Below are 16936 nucleotides of genomic sequence, written 5' to 3'. Positions count from 1 at the left end.
GTAATCTAGAGTCCCCAATAATCTTCTCTATGGATTTGCCAATTCTGGACATTTTCATTAAATGGAATCATACAATATGTGGCCTTTTGTGTTTGACTTCTTTAATTTAGTATAATGTTTTCAATGTTGATCCATGTTGTAGCATGTATCAGTGCTTCATTCCTTTTTATTGCCACATTTATTTTATTTTTAAATTTTTTCATGGTATGTGCCCCTAGCAGGAACCAAACCTCTGGTCCGCAGGTCGACCGCTGAGCCAAACTGGCTGGGGCTATTGCCACATTTATTTATCAATTCATAGTTGATAGGCATTTGAGTTCTTTCTACTTTGTGACCGTTATAAATAATGCTGCTGTGAGTATTCATATACAAGTTTTTGTGTGGGCCTATGTTTTTCTTTTGTTGTTTTTTTGTTAATCCTCACCTGAGGATATTTTTCTATTTATCATCAGATAGAGTGGGAGAGAGGGAAAAAGAGAAACATCGATGTGAGAGAGATACATTGACAAACCACAACTGAAGTATGTGCCCTTGACCACAATTGAACTCAAGGCTCATTGGTGACAGGCTGACGCTGTAACCGCTGAGCCAGGGCTATGTTTTTATTTCTTTTGAATATATCATATACCTAGGAGTGGAATGGCTGAGTCATAAGGTAACTCTTTTTTTAACTGAAAGTTCTTTTGTCATTCAATTTTCAATTCATCTAAATTTGGAAAGGTCTTAGAATCCAGTGGGCCTATCATTTTGTTCTACTTTAAAGAAAGGGGTGAAGAAAATGATCTTGCTATTGCCTGGTATCACTAGTAGGTAGGTAATCTAACCCTTCTGTGTCAACATTAATACACTAATGATACTAGCCATAAACTGAGGCTTTTATTACTGAACATAACTTCTCTTACCTGGGATTTCTGTTGTAAATGCATTGAATTAGAGTTTGGGTTGTTGTTACTAAGAGAAAACCATAGAGGTCAGTAAAGTACATTAGAGAAATAGTACCATATAGCTTTTTTTTCCTCTGAAGTTTTAATTTCACCTCTAAGAATTGTTTTGTAAGCAGAGTTTGTCTCAAACTTTTTGCAGGCTCTTATGAATTCAAAGTTTTCCAGATTTGCACTTTATCCTCCAGGGACTGTATTGTGCCACTTTTTATTGACGTGTAAAATAAGAAAAACATTAATAAAGCACTTAAGCCCTGGCCAGTTTTGCTCAGTGGTTAGAGCTTTGGCCTGCAGACTAGATAGAGAGTCCCGGGTTCAGCTCCCACTAGGAACACGTACCTTGGTTGCGGTTTGTCCCCGCCCCAGTTGGGGTCTTGAGGGTGGCAACCAGTCAGTTGATGTGTCTCTGTTGCATCAATGTTTCTCTCTCTTTCTTTCTGCCTTTCTCCCTTTTTCTCCCTCTCTCCTTCCCGCTCTATCTAAAGATAAATGCAAAAATGTCTTTGGGTGAGGATAAAAAATAATAATAAAGCACTTAATATGTGTCAGGCACTGTTGTAAGTTAATTCTGAATGAATTAGCATGAATTAGGTCCTGTCTTTATCCTCATTTTTATATGAAGGAACTGGGGCACAGATATTAAGAAAGTTGCCCTAGTTAAACAGCAAATAAATTGCTAAGTCAGGTTTCAAACGCAAGCTGTCTGATTAGTAGACCATACTGTGAGCCCTAGCCAGTGTGGCTCAGTTGGTTGAACATTGTCCTATGCACTAAAAAGTCACTGGTTTGATTCCCAGTTGGGGCACATGCCCTGTTTCTGGCTTGATCCCCAGTAGGTAGCTGGAGGTGTGCAGGAGGCAGCTGATCTATGTTTCTCTCACATCTATATTTCTCTCTCCCTCTCCCTTCCTCTCTCTGTTAAAAAAAAAAAAATTAAATAAGAATTTTATGGAAGAGTCCATATTGTGAACCACTTCTCTCTACTGCCTCTCAAGCATAATGAAAATATAAGATATTATTACTCGCTATTATTAGTTACAGTTAAGCTTTTGCTTATACAGATAGTAATCAGACTTCTGCTGAATTCTCAGAATCTACATTAGAGTAAACATAAATCTTTTAAGGAGTGGAGTAGTGAGAAGAAAACCTATGTTCCTAGCTGAGGATAGGTTCTGCTGATGACTAAGAATTCTGTCCATCTTTGTGCATCATGTGACTAACTTTTAATACTTGAAGAATCAGGGACTTTATTTTATGTTCATCATAATTGAAACCATTAATACTTAATTGTTGGTTTGGTTATTTAATTATTTTTTCACCTCACCCTCCTATCCTGTCCCCGTGGCTAAGAAGATCCATGGCAAAGTTTATTAATTAAAAGTAATATTATTTGTGCCTAGCCATTGTGATTCAGTGATTGAACATCAGCCCATGCACCAAGAGGTTGCCGGTTCAATTCCTGGTCAGGGCACATGCCCAGGTTGTGGGTCTGATCCCCAGTGCGGGGGCGTACAGGAAGAAGCCAATCAGTATTCCCACTCATAGATGTTTCTATCTTTCCCTCTCTCCCTTCCTCTCTCTCTCAAATCAATAAAGAAAAAAATTAAGAGTAATATTATTTTTAATTTTTGCAACAATTGGAGGGGTTCTAGGACCATATAGGATCAGTATTGGGAGTCTCTAGTTGGTTCTCAGTTTTCTCTTCTTGCTTTAGGAAGAAAAGTGGGGTGGAGTATTGGGAGTTGGTTTGCCTTAAAAAATATATCCTTAGGGGTAAACATGTGGAAGAATACTTGAATCCTCTCTGTGATTTTGATAGTTTCAGTTAAATGGGAATGAGTTACAGGGAATTAAAAGATAGTGGAGAGATCTGACCGGTTACTCCTTCATTCTACAGTTGGCTCAAATACCTGTGTTGATGACCATGCAGGAAAAATATCCAAGTGAGAGAAACTCTCATGCTACTTCACCTGGTGAGTAGTCAAAAATTTCTGGGTAAATTCTGACCTTTGCTCTGTTATTTCATAACAGAAATTTCCTTTACAGGACATACTGAGCATGCTAGCATTCACTGAGATGCTGGTATTAAAGGAGTAAAAATAACATGGGGCTACATTGAATAGAAAAAGAGATTTCTCCAAGAGAACAGCTGTTTATCTCTGGTCCTACATGGCTTCCAACAAGACCACGTGACTGATTGAGAGGAGAGGACACATAAAGGATTGGAACAGAATGACTTTTAACATAGTTCTATTTGAAATCAGAAATACACAGCATAAATTACTGTGTTCTGTGTTGTCTTTGTAGTCCTGTGGGTGGGTCAGTCATCTGCTAGCCTACAAAGATTGGAATTCTTCTTGAATGCCAACAGTCTCAGTTGTATTGTCACTGGAGACTCAGGAATTATCTCTAGAATGATTTGACAAGATTTTAAAAGCTCAGTAGATATACTAAAATGATAGATTAAGTATATATATTTAAATATATACATACTCAATACACACTAAATAGATAATATACATTTAAATAGGAAGTAGCATTTTAGAAATAACTTTTTTAATTCTGTGGTATTTATGAGGAAAAGGATACATTTTATTCAGTTAAGGGTATGTTTTATTTAACTTTAAAATCCCACAGTGCCTTAAAGCAGACATTTGGTAGATATTTGTTCTATTCTCCTAGGCACACTGACTTGCATTTGAGTAGGCAATTTGAAAAACATTTGCTGAATCAGTGTAAGATTCACTCAGCAAATATTTCGACATCTGTTATGTGCCATGCACTGTCTCAGGGCTGGCTTATACAATTTCTTATGGCAATTGTCTGTATAATGCAAATTTTTGGAATGTAGCAACTCCTAACAAAGCTCAGCTGCTTTTTTATGGCTTTGTCTTCAGTAGTCTTTCATTTGATTAATAATGGTTTAATGTCTGATAAGGATGCTACTGATAAGACATGTGACATAACACAAGAAAATTTCAGCTTTCAAACTTGAATTTTGAAATAAGCATTAGCTTCTATAACTGTATCAGAACATACTTTTTTTTTTTTTTTTTTTTTAGTCCTCACCTGAGGACATTTTTCCATTTTTTGTTCAGATAGAGTGGGAGGGAGGGAGGGAGAGAGAGAGAAAGAGAAACATCGACGTGAAAGGACACATCGAATGGCTGCTACCCGCACGACCCAACCAGGGCCCAGGACAGACAAACTGCAACCGAGGTACATGCCCTTAGCGGGAACTGAACCCAGGTCTCTGGACTGCAGGCCAATGCTCTAACCACTGAGCAAAACTGGCCAAGGCCCAAAACATACTTTTATTTGAGCAAATATATCTTTGGAATTGATGTGTGCAGTGGGTGCATAGAATAAACAGTAGTGAAGAATGGAAGATTAGTAGTAGTAACAGGGAATGGTTTCCAGGAGGAGGCCAGGAACATGGTAATACAGGTCCTGAATCAATTTTCACTATTTCAAAATGCTTGGCAAATTATACACTGACTAGAAAGAGAATGCTGTATAAACTCACCAGGAGGTCAGATTTCTTTGCTTTTGGCTAGAATTTTACTAATTTAGTATAGTTAATACTGGCTAACCTAATGCTGACCAGAAGCTCTGATTGTTGGCTATGTCTTTTATTAAAGATAATTACAGCCCTGGCCATTGTGGCTCAGTTGGTTGGAGTGTTTTGCCCCATATACCAAAAGGTGGCGGGTTCAATTCCAGATCAGGGCACATGCCCAGGTTGTGGGTTTGATTTTCACTATCAAATCACATACAGGAGGGGCACATACAGAAGGCAACCAATTGGTATTTCTCACATTCATGTTTCTCTCTCTCTCCCTGTTCCGAACTCTCTAAAAAGAAAATCAATTAAATATTTAAAAAGAAAATCAAGCCCTGACTGGTTTTCTCAGTGGTTAGAGCGTCAGCCTGCAGTCTGGAGAGACCCAGGTTTGGTTCCCGCTAAGGGCACGTACCTCGGTTGCAGTTTGTCCCCGGCCCTGGTTGGGTCGTGTGGGTGGCAATCACTCGATGTTTCTCTCTCTCCCCCACCCACTCTATCTGAACAAAATATCGAAAAATGTTCTCGGGTAAGGATAAAAAAATAAAATAAAATACTGTAAAAGATTATTATAGCCCTGGCCAGTTTTGCTCAGTGGTTAGAGCATCGGCCTGCGGTCCAGAGAGACCCTGCTAAGGGCATGTACCTCATTTGCAGTTTGTCCTTGACCCTGGTTGGGTCAGGGCCCCATTGGAGGCAGCCACTTGATTGTCTCTTTCATGTCGATGTTTCTCTCTTCCTCTCTCTCCCTCCCACTCTATGTGAACAAAAAATGGAAAAATGTCCTCGTGTTAGGATAAAACAAAGAATCAACCAATGAATGCATAAATAAGTGGAATAACTCAATCTCTCTTTCTCTCAAATCAATCAGTAAATCTTTTTTTTTTTTAGGGGGAGAGAGATAGAAACATTGATGAGAGATAACATCAAGTGGCTGCCTCCTGCATGCCCCCACTGTGGATCAGGCCCACAACCCCCACAACCTGGGTTTGTGCCCTGACCAGAAATCAAACCAGCGACCTTGGTGCATGGGTCGACACTCAACCACTGAGCCACACTGGCCAGGCTAAAAATTTTTTTTAATAAAAAAAATAATTTAGCCCTGGCCGGTTTGGCTCAGCGGTTGGAGCGTCGGCCTGCGGTACAGAGAGACCCGGGTTCGGTTCCCACTAAGGGCATGTACCTCGGTTGCAGTTTGTCCCTGGCCCTGGTTGGTCGTGCGGGTGGCAGCCACTCGATGTGTCCCTTCACATCGATGTTTCTCTCTCTCTCTTCCTCTCTCCCCCTCCCACTCTACCTGAACAAAAAAAAATGGAAAAATGTCCTCGGGTGAGGATAAAAAAATAAAAATAAATAAATAAAATAATAATAATTTAAGTCTTTGCTAGTACATTAATACATCAAGTATTTCTTGAACACTTCCTACCTACCAGCCTCTAAACAGCAAGATAATAAAGTCAAATAAATTTCATCAGTCTTATATCTTACCCACTCAGAAATTTCAGAAATAGGGTGAGGGCTTGCTGCTGGCATTTAGTGGATGGGGACCAGGGATGCTAAACCATCCTGCAATGTATAGACTGTACATTGAAGAATTGTCTTGCCTAGAATATTAAAAGTACTCGTTGAGAAATCTTGTAAGAGGAACGAATGTGGGTATTGGGATTAGAACAACCTGGGTTCAAGTCTCAGCTCTATCTGTAACATAGGGCTGTTAACATGACAATACTTTTCAGTAAGTAGGTAGATAAGTCATGTCTGTAAAGTGCTGTGGCTTCTAGGTTTCAGAAAATGGTAGCTGCTATTAAATATTACTGTTTTCTGTCTCAGTATTCCTGAATTCTTGGTAGCTCTTGGTTCTGTCTTTGAACATTCTCACCTCTCATGCTATTTCCATTTAAAATTAACAAACTCAGAGTTGCTGAAATAGGCACAGGAGAAAGGGGTAGGGGCTTCTATGTCTTCATAGGTTTAAGTGAATTTTTAAAAATAGCAAATGCCACTTGTTTCAGGTTCCAGTGTGATTCAGAAAAGCAGTACTCTTGGTTGTGAATGGCAGACCCCAGTTATCTCGGAGGCCTTTCGGAGCCGCTTCAGCCGCTGCTCAAGTGTTACTGACAGTGGGGACACAGCCATTGGCACATCGTGCTCAGACATGGCTGAGGGTAAGTTTGGGTTAATGATATGATTACCAATATGTATTGTCATTTTCAGATTGTGTTCCAGGTGTATTGTCATTTGCAGAATATTCCTAAATCAGTTCACTCAGAAAGGAGTCTGCTTGATTCTTCTTACTCCCTGCTTCTCGCAACTGGTCCCTTCCTCTCAGTTTCTGCTGATTGTCCTATCCCGAACAACTTTCTAGTCTTTCCTCAAATCTTTCCTTCTACTGCCAGATTAATCTTTCTAAAAGCCTGTTTTCAGCCCTGGCCAGTTTGGCTCAGCGATTAGAGCGTCAGCCCGCAGACCAAAGAGTCGTGGGTTCGATTCCAGTCAAGGGCATGTACCTTAGTTTCAGTTCATTCCCCGGCCCTGGTCGGGGTCATGTGGGAGACAGCCAATCAATGTGTCTCTCTTACGTGGACGTTTCTTTTCCCACCCCCACTCTATCTGAAGATAAAAGGAAAAAAAGTGTCCTCAGGTGAGGATTTTAAAAATAAATAAATAAAAGCCTGTTTTCATAATTTCCCTTTTCTGCAATTCTCAATTATTTTTATTTACAGGATAAAATTCTGAGTCCTCAGTTCTCTTGTGATCTGGCCCTGTCCCACCTTTTTATTTATTTTTAAAATATGTTTTTATTGATTTTTTTGTTGTTTTTTTTTTTGTTCAAATAGAGTGGGAGGGTGAGAGAGAGAGAAAGAGAAACATCGACGTGAAAGGGACACATCAAGTGGTTGCTACCCACACGACCCAACCAGGGCCGGGGACAAACTGCAACCGAGGTACATGCCCTTAGCAGGAATCGAACCCGGGTCTCTCTGGACCGCAGGCAATGTTCTAACCGCTGAGCCAAACCGGCCAGGGCTGTTTTTATTGATTTTTAAGGGAGAGAGAGATAGAAATATCAATGTGAGAGATAAACATTGATCTGCAGCCTCCTGCACGTCCCCGCAATGGGTGTTGAGCCCACAACCCAGGCATGCGCCCCAACTGGGAATTGAACTGGTCTTGGATTCAGTTCCTGGTCAAGGGTATATACCTGGGGTATAGGTTCAATCCCCAGTCCTGGTCAGGATGGTGCAGGAGGCAATAAATCAATGTGTCTCTCTTGCATGGATGTTTCTTGTCCCTTTCCCTCTCCCTCTCCCCTTGCCACTCTATCTAAAAATCAATGGAAAAATATCCTCAGGTAAGCCCTGGCCGGTTTTGCTCAGCGGTTAGAGCATCAGCCTGCGATCCAGAGAGACCCAGGTTCAGTTCTCGCTAAGGGCGCGTACCTCGGTTGCAGTTTGTCCCTGGCCCTGGATGGGTTGTGCGGGTGGCAACCACAGGATGTGTCCCTTTCACATCGATGTTTCTCTCTCTCTCTCTCTCCCTCTCCCTCCCTCCCACTCTATCTCTTTCTCTCTTCCTCTTTCTCCCTCCCTTCCTCTCTCTCCCTCCCACTCTAGCTGAACAAAAAATGTAAAAATGTCCTCGGGTAAGGATAAAAAAATATATTTATATATATCCTCGGGTGAGGATTTAAAAATATATATATATTTCTTACTGTTACCAGGTCTCTTATTTTACTATGCTATAAAGTGAAGAACTTTTTAAAAATACCTGAGCTTCTTTAATCTGAGCCCATTTTCATTGTTCCACCTCCTTTTGCTCCTCCCAGCTATGATGGTCTTATTTAGTGAAGTGTTTGACAAGACTTCTCCCATCCCTTCCACCCATTATTGATCTTCCTCTTTACAACTTTACATCTTTATTGTTTCTGCCCCTTATTTTTGCACTTAAAATTAAGTGATAACTATCAGCAGTACTTTACAAGTATATTTTATTTTTCATTTAGGTGGTAAGTTCCTAGTGGGCAGAGGACCTAATGATAATTAATTAATTACTATTTATTAAATACTTTGTGATGGATACTGCACTAAATTTTTGAAATGTTTTTTCATTAATGCCTTTAGGAAATCTCTGAAATATTTTTATTTTACAGATGAGAACACTGAATTTCAAAGTGTTTCAAGTTAGTTGATTAAAGTCACAAAACTAGTCACTTTGGTACTTTAACAGATGTGACACCCACTATGATTAAAAAGATAGTAAAAAGGGTTGGTGCCCGACTGGTGTGGCTCAGTGGTTGAGCATTGATCCATGCACCAAGAGGTCACTGGTTTGATTCCTGGTCAGGGCATATGCCCAGGTTGTGGGCCAAATCCCATGTGGGGCACGCAAGAGGTGGCCAATCTATGTTCTCTCTCATCGATGTTTCTATCTCTCTCTCCCTATCCCTTCCTCTCTCTAAAATCAATAAAGAAAAGAAATTTTTTTTAAGGTATTGGTGATCAAAAAGATAATAACAAGTGTTGGTGAGAATGTAGGTTTTGAAATAGACAGGACTTTTTTGAAATATGTTTTATTGATTTTTTTTTTTTTAGAGAGAGAGATAGAAACATCAATGTGAGAGAGATACATTGATTGGCTGCCTCCTACACGCCCCCCACTGGGAATCAAGCCTGCAACTTGGGCATGTGCTCCGACTGGGAATCAAGCTGGGACCTCTCAGTCCATGGGATGACACTCAATCCACTGAGCTACACCAGCCGGGCTAGACAGGACTTTAAAAATGACTTAATTCGGTTCCTTTTTGCTGGTGAATAATAACAGTTCCCCAAGGGGTTAAGTAATTAACTTGCCTGGTATCACACTACTAGTTATCAGATTTGGGTACCCCAATTGTATTTCCATCACTTGTATGATTAAAAGTGTTATTGTTAAAGTTTTGTCAACATGTACAATTATGGGACCTTTTTTTTAAATCCTTACCTGAGCGCATTTTTGCATTTATCTTCAGATAGAGCAGGAGGGAGAGAGAGAGGAAGAGAGAGACATATCAAGTGGTTGCCATCCACAGAACCCCAACCGGGGCCAGGGACAAACTGCAACCAAGGTACATGCCCTTAGCGGGAACCAAACCCAGGCCTCTCTGGCCCATAGGCTGATGCTCTAACCACTGAGCAAAACTGGCCAGGGCCAATTTTTTTTTCTTTATTAATTTTTTTTTTTTTTTGAGAGTGAGGAAGGGAGAGGGAGAAAGAGACAGAAACATCAATGAGAGAGAACATCGATTGGCCGCCTTCTGCATGCCCCCACTGGGGATCAGGCCCACAAACTGGTCATATGCCCTGACCTGGAATCGAACCAGTGACCTCTTGGTGCATGGGTCGATGCTCAACCACTGAGCCACACCAGCTGGGCTGGGTCCTTTTTCATTTTGACTAAATGTCTTTTTTAAAAAAAAAAATCAAACAATGGTCTAGATTTCCCCCCCAATTGAATTAACTAGCTGTATTGAATTCAGTCAAATTGTAACACAAATTGTGTGTGTGACTGTGTGCTTTATATTTCTTTAGGGAACTACATATATTTTCTTTGTAGTGCATTCTTTTAAAATTGTAGTAACCTTGATGCAGTAGCCAAAGCCATTGGTCTAGAAGTTTTTTAAAGACTCCAAGATGGGCCTGGCCGGTTTGGCACAGCAGTTAGAGCATTGGCCCATGGACCAAAGAGTCGAAGGTTCAATTCCATCAAGGATGCGTGCCTTGGTTGCAGTTTGTCCCCAGCCCTGGTTGGGTCGTGTGGGTGGCAACCACTCGATATGTCCCTTTCACGTCGATGTTTCTCTCTCTCTCTCTCCCCCCCTCCCACTCTATCTGGACACACACATCGAGTGGTTGCTACCCACACAACCCCAACCGGGGCCAGGGGCAAACTGCAACCAAGGTACGTGCCCTTAGCGGGAATCAAACCCAGGTCTCTCTGGTTGGTGGGCCGACGCTCTAACCTCTGAGCCAAACCTGCCAGGGCTTGCCTATGTTTTTAAAAAGCTGCTTACAAATTCATATGAGAAGATGGTAGTTCATCTTTACTCATATAATTCTAGGAAAGGTTATAGTATATGTCCTCAATAGCTGAGTGTGTTCTGTGTTGGTTGATAGAAAGAAAAAAGAGAAACAGATTGGTAATCCACTCTTTTTATGGTAGATGTCCCTGGTTTGGAAAAGAGCACTGGATATAATTGAAAAGGGAAGACATCTATATTTCTTGTCCCCTTACTTAGTTTCTGCCTGTCGAAGGGTAACAGGTACTTTTTCTTACTTGTTTGCTTGCCGCGCACTACTCTGGCATGTTAGTTCTGTGACCTTATAGTTTTCAGAGTAGCACTTGAAAGTTGGAAATATGTAGAAATATGAACCTTCTGCGGCAGGGCTAATAAGAGAATTGTCTCCCAAGACTAGGAAGGAGATAAAAGGGGAAAAAATCACAGTTGGATACAAACAATGGGGTAAGTGAAAGGCAAGCTATAAAACAGTAAATTTTAGTGTGTACCCACTTGAGAGTGCTCACTGTGCTAGAGTGAAACCTGAGAGTTACTAAGAATAACTTCACATATCCAGGCAGTCACTTCTGGTGTGTGGGAGAGAGAACAGAATCCTGATTCAGATGCTGTACTCCCTGCCTTGGATACAGAGCAGCACTATCCAGTTTGCCTTATTCTTCAGATAGTTTAGACTCATTGCTCATCTTTGCCGGGGAGTTGTTGGATATCACAGAGAATTCTTGCAGACCTTGAAAGGATATTTTTATTAGATTGGATTATAGCTTAGAGTTACCCAGGTCCCAGAAGAGTAGGACCTAATCCATTTCCCTTAAGTAAGTGATTTTTTTTAAGTTCAGTTTTCAGCTTTGTTTGTTGACTGGCAAGACTTTTATTAAAATACAAGGGACAGAGTGTAAGTTGAAAATGAAGCCAGTGTTGCCTTTTGTTGTGAATGGCATTGAGACCCTAAAACAGACATCTCCCAAATTAGGCTGTCTGCTTGATATTTGTGATGATAGTGCCCCCTCTCTCTGGTCTCAGGATAGGCAAAGAACACCTGACATAGCAGCTAAACTCGAGAGCTTGCTGCTTCAGTTTTGACTTATGGATGACTATTCTCTCCACAGATTTTTGCAGCTCAAATAGCAGTCCTTCTTTCCAGCCCATCAAAAGCCACATAACCATTCCAACAGCCCATGTGATGCCTTCTACTTTGGGGACCTCTCCTGCCAAGCCGAATTCTACACCTCCCGGACCCTCTTCCTCCAAAATCCCTTTGTCAGGGTTGACTGAAAGTGTGGGGATGACAAGAAATGGAGACCTCGGTGCAATGAAGCGTTCTCCGGGCCTATCTAGAGATTTCATGTATCTTTGTGGTGCTGCTGGAGAAAATGGAATTGAGCAGTCTTGGTTTCCAGCAGTGGGCCATGAAAGAGAAGAAGAGATGAGGAAGTTTGATATTCCCAGTGTGGAGTCTACCCTCAATCAGTCGACAATGATGGACACACTTTATTCAGATCCTCGCTACAGAGTACACTTCCACAACCTAAGAACCGACCCGAACAAGGAGTTATACAAAGTGTTGCCTGAGACCAAGAAGGCACCAGGCAGTGGAGTGGGATGTGAGCGGAATGGACTACACCCTAGCAGCAGTGGGTTGCTTCCTTTGGGACTCCAGCCTGCTCCTGGGCTCTCCAAGCCTCTGCCCTCTCAGGTGTGGCAGCCAAATTCTGACCCTTGGCATCCCCCAGAGCGATCTTGTGAGCTGAGCACTTGTCGGCAGCATCTGGAGTTGATTCGTTTACAGATGGAGCAAATGCAGGTAGATGCCTTTCTTCCCTTGGATTTTTTAGGTTCTGTGCAAATATTTGAACTGTATAGGTTTTGTCTTATAAATTTTGACTCTAAAGAAAATGTTTGTAAAGAGGAGGGAAGATGTTTATAAATAGGAAATGAAGGCTCGTGAATGCTATCGAATCTGTTGATGGTCTAATTAAGCACCAGATAAGTTCTCCAAAGTAGAGGGTTACAAGGGAATACCCCAAAAAGTCACTAGGCTAGATACATACAGAATCTTATTTAATCCTTATAGCACCATGATGAGGTATTTGTAGATATTTACCAGATTCTTAGAATAAGTAATCTGTGCAGGGTCACAAAGCTGTTTAAGTGACAGAGCTAGGGTTTAAAAACTATCTTTGGACCCTTGTGCTTTTTCCACTATACCAGTTTTGTGTTTGAAAAAAAAAAAAGTCCTTGTGCTGCTTAAGAATGGGAAGGAAAATGCTGCTTCTGGCTTCTTGAGAGATCACAACCTTCTGTAGAGAATCTGAAAAGCCTCAAATAATGAAGTTCTACAATTTTCTATTTGGTATTCTCCAAAGAAAATGCCTGTTTGCAGGGATTTAGAAAGAGGAAGAGAGAGGGAGAGCCAAAGAAAAATCAACATGAGAAAGACACATCGATTGGTTGCCTTCCACACACACCCCAACGGGGATCAAACCTACAACCTGGATACATGCTGTACCGGCAATCTAACTGGTGACCTCTTTCAGTGTACAAGACAGTGCTCAACTAACTAAGCCACACTGGCCAGGGCAATGCCTGTAGTTTTATCCTATCATATATTCTTGGCTTTTAAGTGATAAATCTATAAAATTCAATAAAGCTTCCTTAGAGTCAAAAAAAAAAAAGAATGGAAAGGAAAGAAGAAGCTGGACATATTACTATTTTCCTGGTTGTTGAGGACATCTTAGCTCTTGTTTTGCCTCTGTTGCCAGATAATGAATGATAATTGACCTTTTCTTAGAAACTAGAGCCTTTCTGAGCTGTATCCAGTTGGCAGAAGTCTCCCTGGCAGGTTCTTTCCAGTCATGCATCAGAGCTAAAATTATTTCATAAACACTGGGCCTTCTTAGTCTGAGCCAAAGTGAGCCTTGACTACAGACTCAGCCGGTACTGCTCAGGTGTTTTCAGGTGCCTGTGGATCAAGATCAAGCCCCTTTGGATCTGCTTGTCTTTCAGCTTCAGAATGGAGCCACCTTCCACCATCCCACTTCTTTTGCTCCCTCACTGCCCATGTTAGAACCAGCACAGTGGATCAGCATCTTAAACAGTAATGAACACCTTCTGAAGGAAAAGGAACTCCTCATTGACAAGTAAGAAAGCAAAGGGTACCATAAGGCCAGTTTCTGTTTTCCCAGCCCCAACTGAGGACACCTAATGAAGTCTCCTCAAAGGTAGTACATTCCCCTCTGTTTAGGCTCACTACTTGCCTCATGGTAGAGCTAGGTTGATAAGCAGCCTAGTCCTGTGGCTGACTAATATGAAAGACCAGTTGTGTGTCTGCAGGGGCTCTGAGGAGAGCCTAAAGGGGGCAGCCGTTCTTTGCAGCTGATCTTTCCTTATTTCCCCCCAGTCAGCTTTCTCATTGTTCCTCCTCCAGCAAAACAGTACTACCCAGAATCCTAGGTCCTTGCTTATATAGTATGGATTATACTCATCTAAGGAAAGGGGGGGCTTATATTTGTAAGTGGGTTAGTGTTAGAATCCCGGACCCCATTCTACTGGCTTTTGCAGGCAGAGGAAACACATATCTCAGCTGGAGCAGAAAGTTCGAGAGAGTGAACTACAAGTCCACAGTGCTCTTTTGGGCCGCCCTGCCCCCTTTGGAGATGTCTGTTTGCTGAGGCTACAGGTAAGCATTGGCAGCTGTGTTGGCATTATGCTTGTCATAATTCACTATCTTTTCTGTCTCTGCTTGGCACTGTTAGGTATCCAGGAGATGTATGGTGTCCTTGCCCTTAAAGAATAAGCTTCCTAATTATTAAGCATCCCTTGTCCTGCCTTTGTAGGGCAGAAAAGGCTTGAGGGTAAAATCAGATGGAAGTCCAGATGCTTTGGTGTCAGGAGATACTTGGGAGAAATGGAAGGCAGAGCAGGGTACATTGTAAGGTCCTAGAGTTGGGTGATGTTCTGAGAAGTCTTAATCTACCAGCCCTGGTCAAATGGAAGGAGAAGCAGATATAATAAGCCATTTTAATTTTTATCTTCCATGTCTGGGAGCAACTAAAGGAAACCATATTCTCACTGAGGTCAGTAGCTCTAGAAGAGTCCTGCTTTGTTGACCAAGCTTCTCTGCAATTTGGGCTTTTGAGTGATGGATATAGACATATAGTACTGGCTTTGCCACCTAGTAGACTTGTTAAAACTGTTCCGTCTTAATAGAATCAGGTTGTTAGAGCGAGAAGGGCCCTGAGATAAAAATCTAATTTAGTTATATAACTTTTGAAAAAATTGAGGCCCCCAAGAAGGAGGAGGAACTTCCCTAAGATCCTATAGAGAAAAGAGTGGAGGAGAGCCAGACCTTAAGCCAAGGTCTTCTGATGTCTTGTCCTGTGTTCCTTCCATTATACTACAGCTCCTCAGGTTTGCTTTAATGGCAAATGTGCATGTGCATCAGAATCACCTGGAGGGCTTTTTAAAAGATTTTTTTATTGATCTCTAGAGAGGTAAGAAGGGGGAGAGTGAGAAAGAGAAACATAGATCAACTGCCTCCTGCACTCCCCCTACTAGGGACTGAGCCTGCAATTCAGGCATGTGCTCTGATCAGGAATTGAACTGGTGACCTTTTGTGTTTGGGATGACACTCAACCAACTGAGCCACACCAGCCAGGGCCCTGCAGGGCTTTTTAAAACCCATATTGTTGCCCTGGCCGGTTTGGCTCAGCAGTTAGAGAGTCAGCCTGCAGACTAGAGAGTCCCAGGTTCGGTTCCCACTAAGGGCACGTACCTTGGTTGCAGTTTGTCCCTGGCCCAGTTGGGGTTGTATGAGTGGAGACCAGTCGATGTGTCTGTGTGTCTGTCTGTCTGTCTCTCTCTCTCATCGATGTTTCTCTCTCTCCCCCTCCCTCTCTCCCGCTCTATCTGAAAACAAATGCAAAAAAATGTCCTTGGGTGAGAATTAAAAAATAAAATCCAGAGCCCTGGCCGGTTTGGCTCAGCAGTTAGAGTGTCGGTCCAGAGAGGCCCGGGTTCGGTTCCCGCTGAAGGTATGTGCCTCCGTTGTAGTTTGTCCCCGGCCCTGGTTGGGTTGAGCGGGAGGCAGCCACTCGATGTGTCCCTTTCACATCAATGTTTCTCTCTTCCTCTCTCTCTCTCTCTCATTCTGTCTGAACAAAAAAATGGACAAATGTCCTCAGGTGAGGATAAGAAAGAAAGAGAGAGAGAGAGAGAAGAGAGCACGAGCGAGCCCAGATTGTTAAGACCCAACTCCAGAGTTTCTGATTCAGTGGGCCTGGGAATTGGGCTCAAGAATGTGCATTTCTAACAGATTCCCAGGTGATACTGATGCTGTTAGTCCTAGGACCACATTTTGAGAAGCTCTGCTTGAAATTTTCAGAGAAAGCTGATATTTGACCATGAGATCTGCTGGGATAAGTAAAGTACATGGGACTGTAAGAGGAAAGAATAGATATATTGAGAATCTTTCTGCAGGAATTGCAGCGAGAGAACACTTTCTTACGTGCACAATTTGCACAGAAGACAGAAGCCTTGAACAAAGAAAAGATCGAGCTTGAAAGGAAACTCTCTGCTTCAGAAGTTGAAGTCCAGCTCATCAGAGAGTCACTCAAAGTGGCGTTGCAGAAACATTCAGAGGAGGGGAAGAAACAGGAAGAAAGGGTAAGCTAAGGAGCTAATTGCTCTCTTAATTCACAAATGAGTTGACAGTCAACTCTCTCCTGCCAAACTCTATGTGGTTTCTGGCCCCCATTCTTAGAACCATCCAATTGGGTCAGACCCTACATTAACTCCTCTTGCAGGACTGGTTTGCTAGAAATGGAACTCCTTTCTGTTTCATCTCCACAAAACTACCACAGTATAAACCCTCACTGCCCCAGGTTGTGGTGGGCCACCAGCTGGCCTGGGTAGAAAACTAGCCTGAGCAGTCATACCAGATGGTACTGTTGGAAGATGTTTAAATACCTATGGTAAATTTACACCATTCAGCCTGGTTTCTCCACTCTACCTAAAAAAAGAGAATTCTATGGGTACAGTCAGCTTGGGAGTGTTTACATTTTTGCCAGTGCTCTTAAAATTGCATTTGGGCCCTGGCCAGCTTGTCTCAATGGTTAGAGAGTCGGCCCATGGACCAAAGAGTCATGAGTTCGATTCTGGTCAAGGGCACGTGCTTCAGTTGCGGTTTGGTCCCCAGGCCTGAGCCTAATCATGCGGGAAGCAACCAATTGATGTCTTTCTCACATTGATGTTTCTTTCTCCGCCCCCTTGCCCAGCTCTATCTGAAGATAAATGGAAAAATATCCTTGGGTAAGGATTTAAAAAATAATTGCCTTTGGCCCAGCTGGTGTGGCTCAGTGGTTGAGCATCGACATGCACCAA

The 16936-nt window shown here is 42.1% G+C and overlaps 1 protein-coding gene across 1 annotated transcript in view; it reads left to right on the top strand.

Annotated features, from left to right (window-relative positions):
• Positions 1-2844: 2844 nt before the first annotated feature.
• The window catches only part of CEP85 (centrosomal protein 85), a 28095-nt gene continuing 14003 nt past the window's right edge, over positions 2845-16936 (top strand). The window contains exons 1-6 of the mRNA XM_036256653.1: positions 2845-2914; positions 6516-6668; positions 11665-12359; positions 13562-13695; positions 14117-14234; positions 16034-16219. Coding sequence (XP_036112546.1) covers positions 2860-2914; positions 6516-6668; positions 11665-12359; positions 13562-13695; positions 14117-14234; positions 16034-16219 — 1341 coding nt within the window. The 5' untranslated portion in view covers positions 2845-2859. The remainder of the gene's footprint in view (positions 2915-6515; positions 6669-11664; positions 12360-13561; positions 13696-14116; positions 14235-16033; positions 16220-16936) is intronic.

The sequence above is a fragment of the Molossus molossus genome, unplaced genomic scaffold, assembly GCF_014108415.1.
Source record: "Molossus molossus isolate mMolMol1 unplaced genomic scaffold, mMolMol1.p scaffold_m16_p_12, whole genome shotgun sequence".
NCBI lineage: Eukaryota > Metazoa > Chordata > Mammalia > Chiroptera > Molossidae > Molossus > Molossus molossus.
This window is presented reverse-complemented; position numbering and strand designations above follow the sequence as displayed.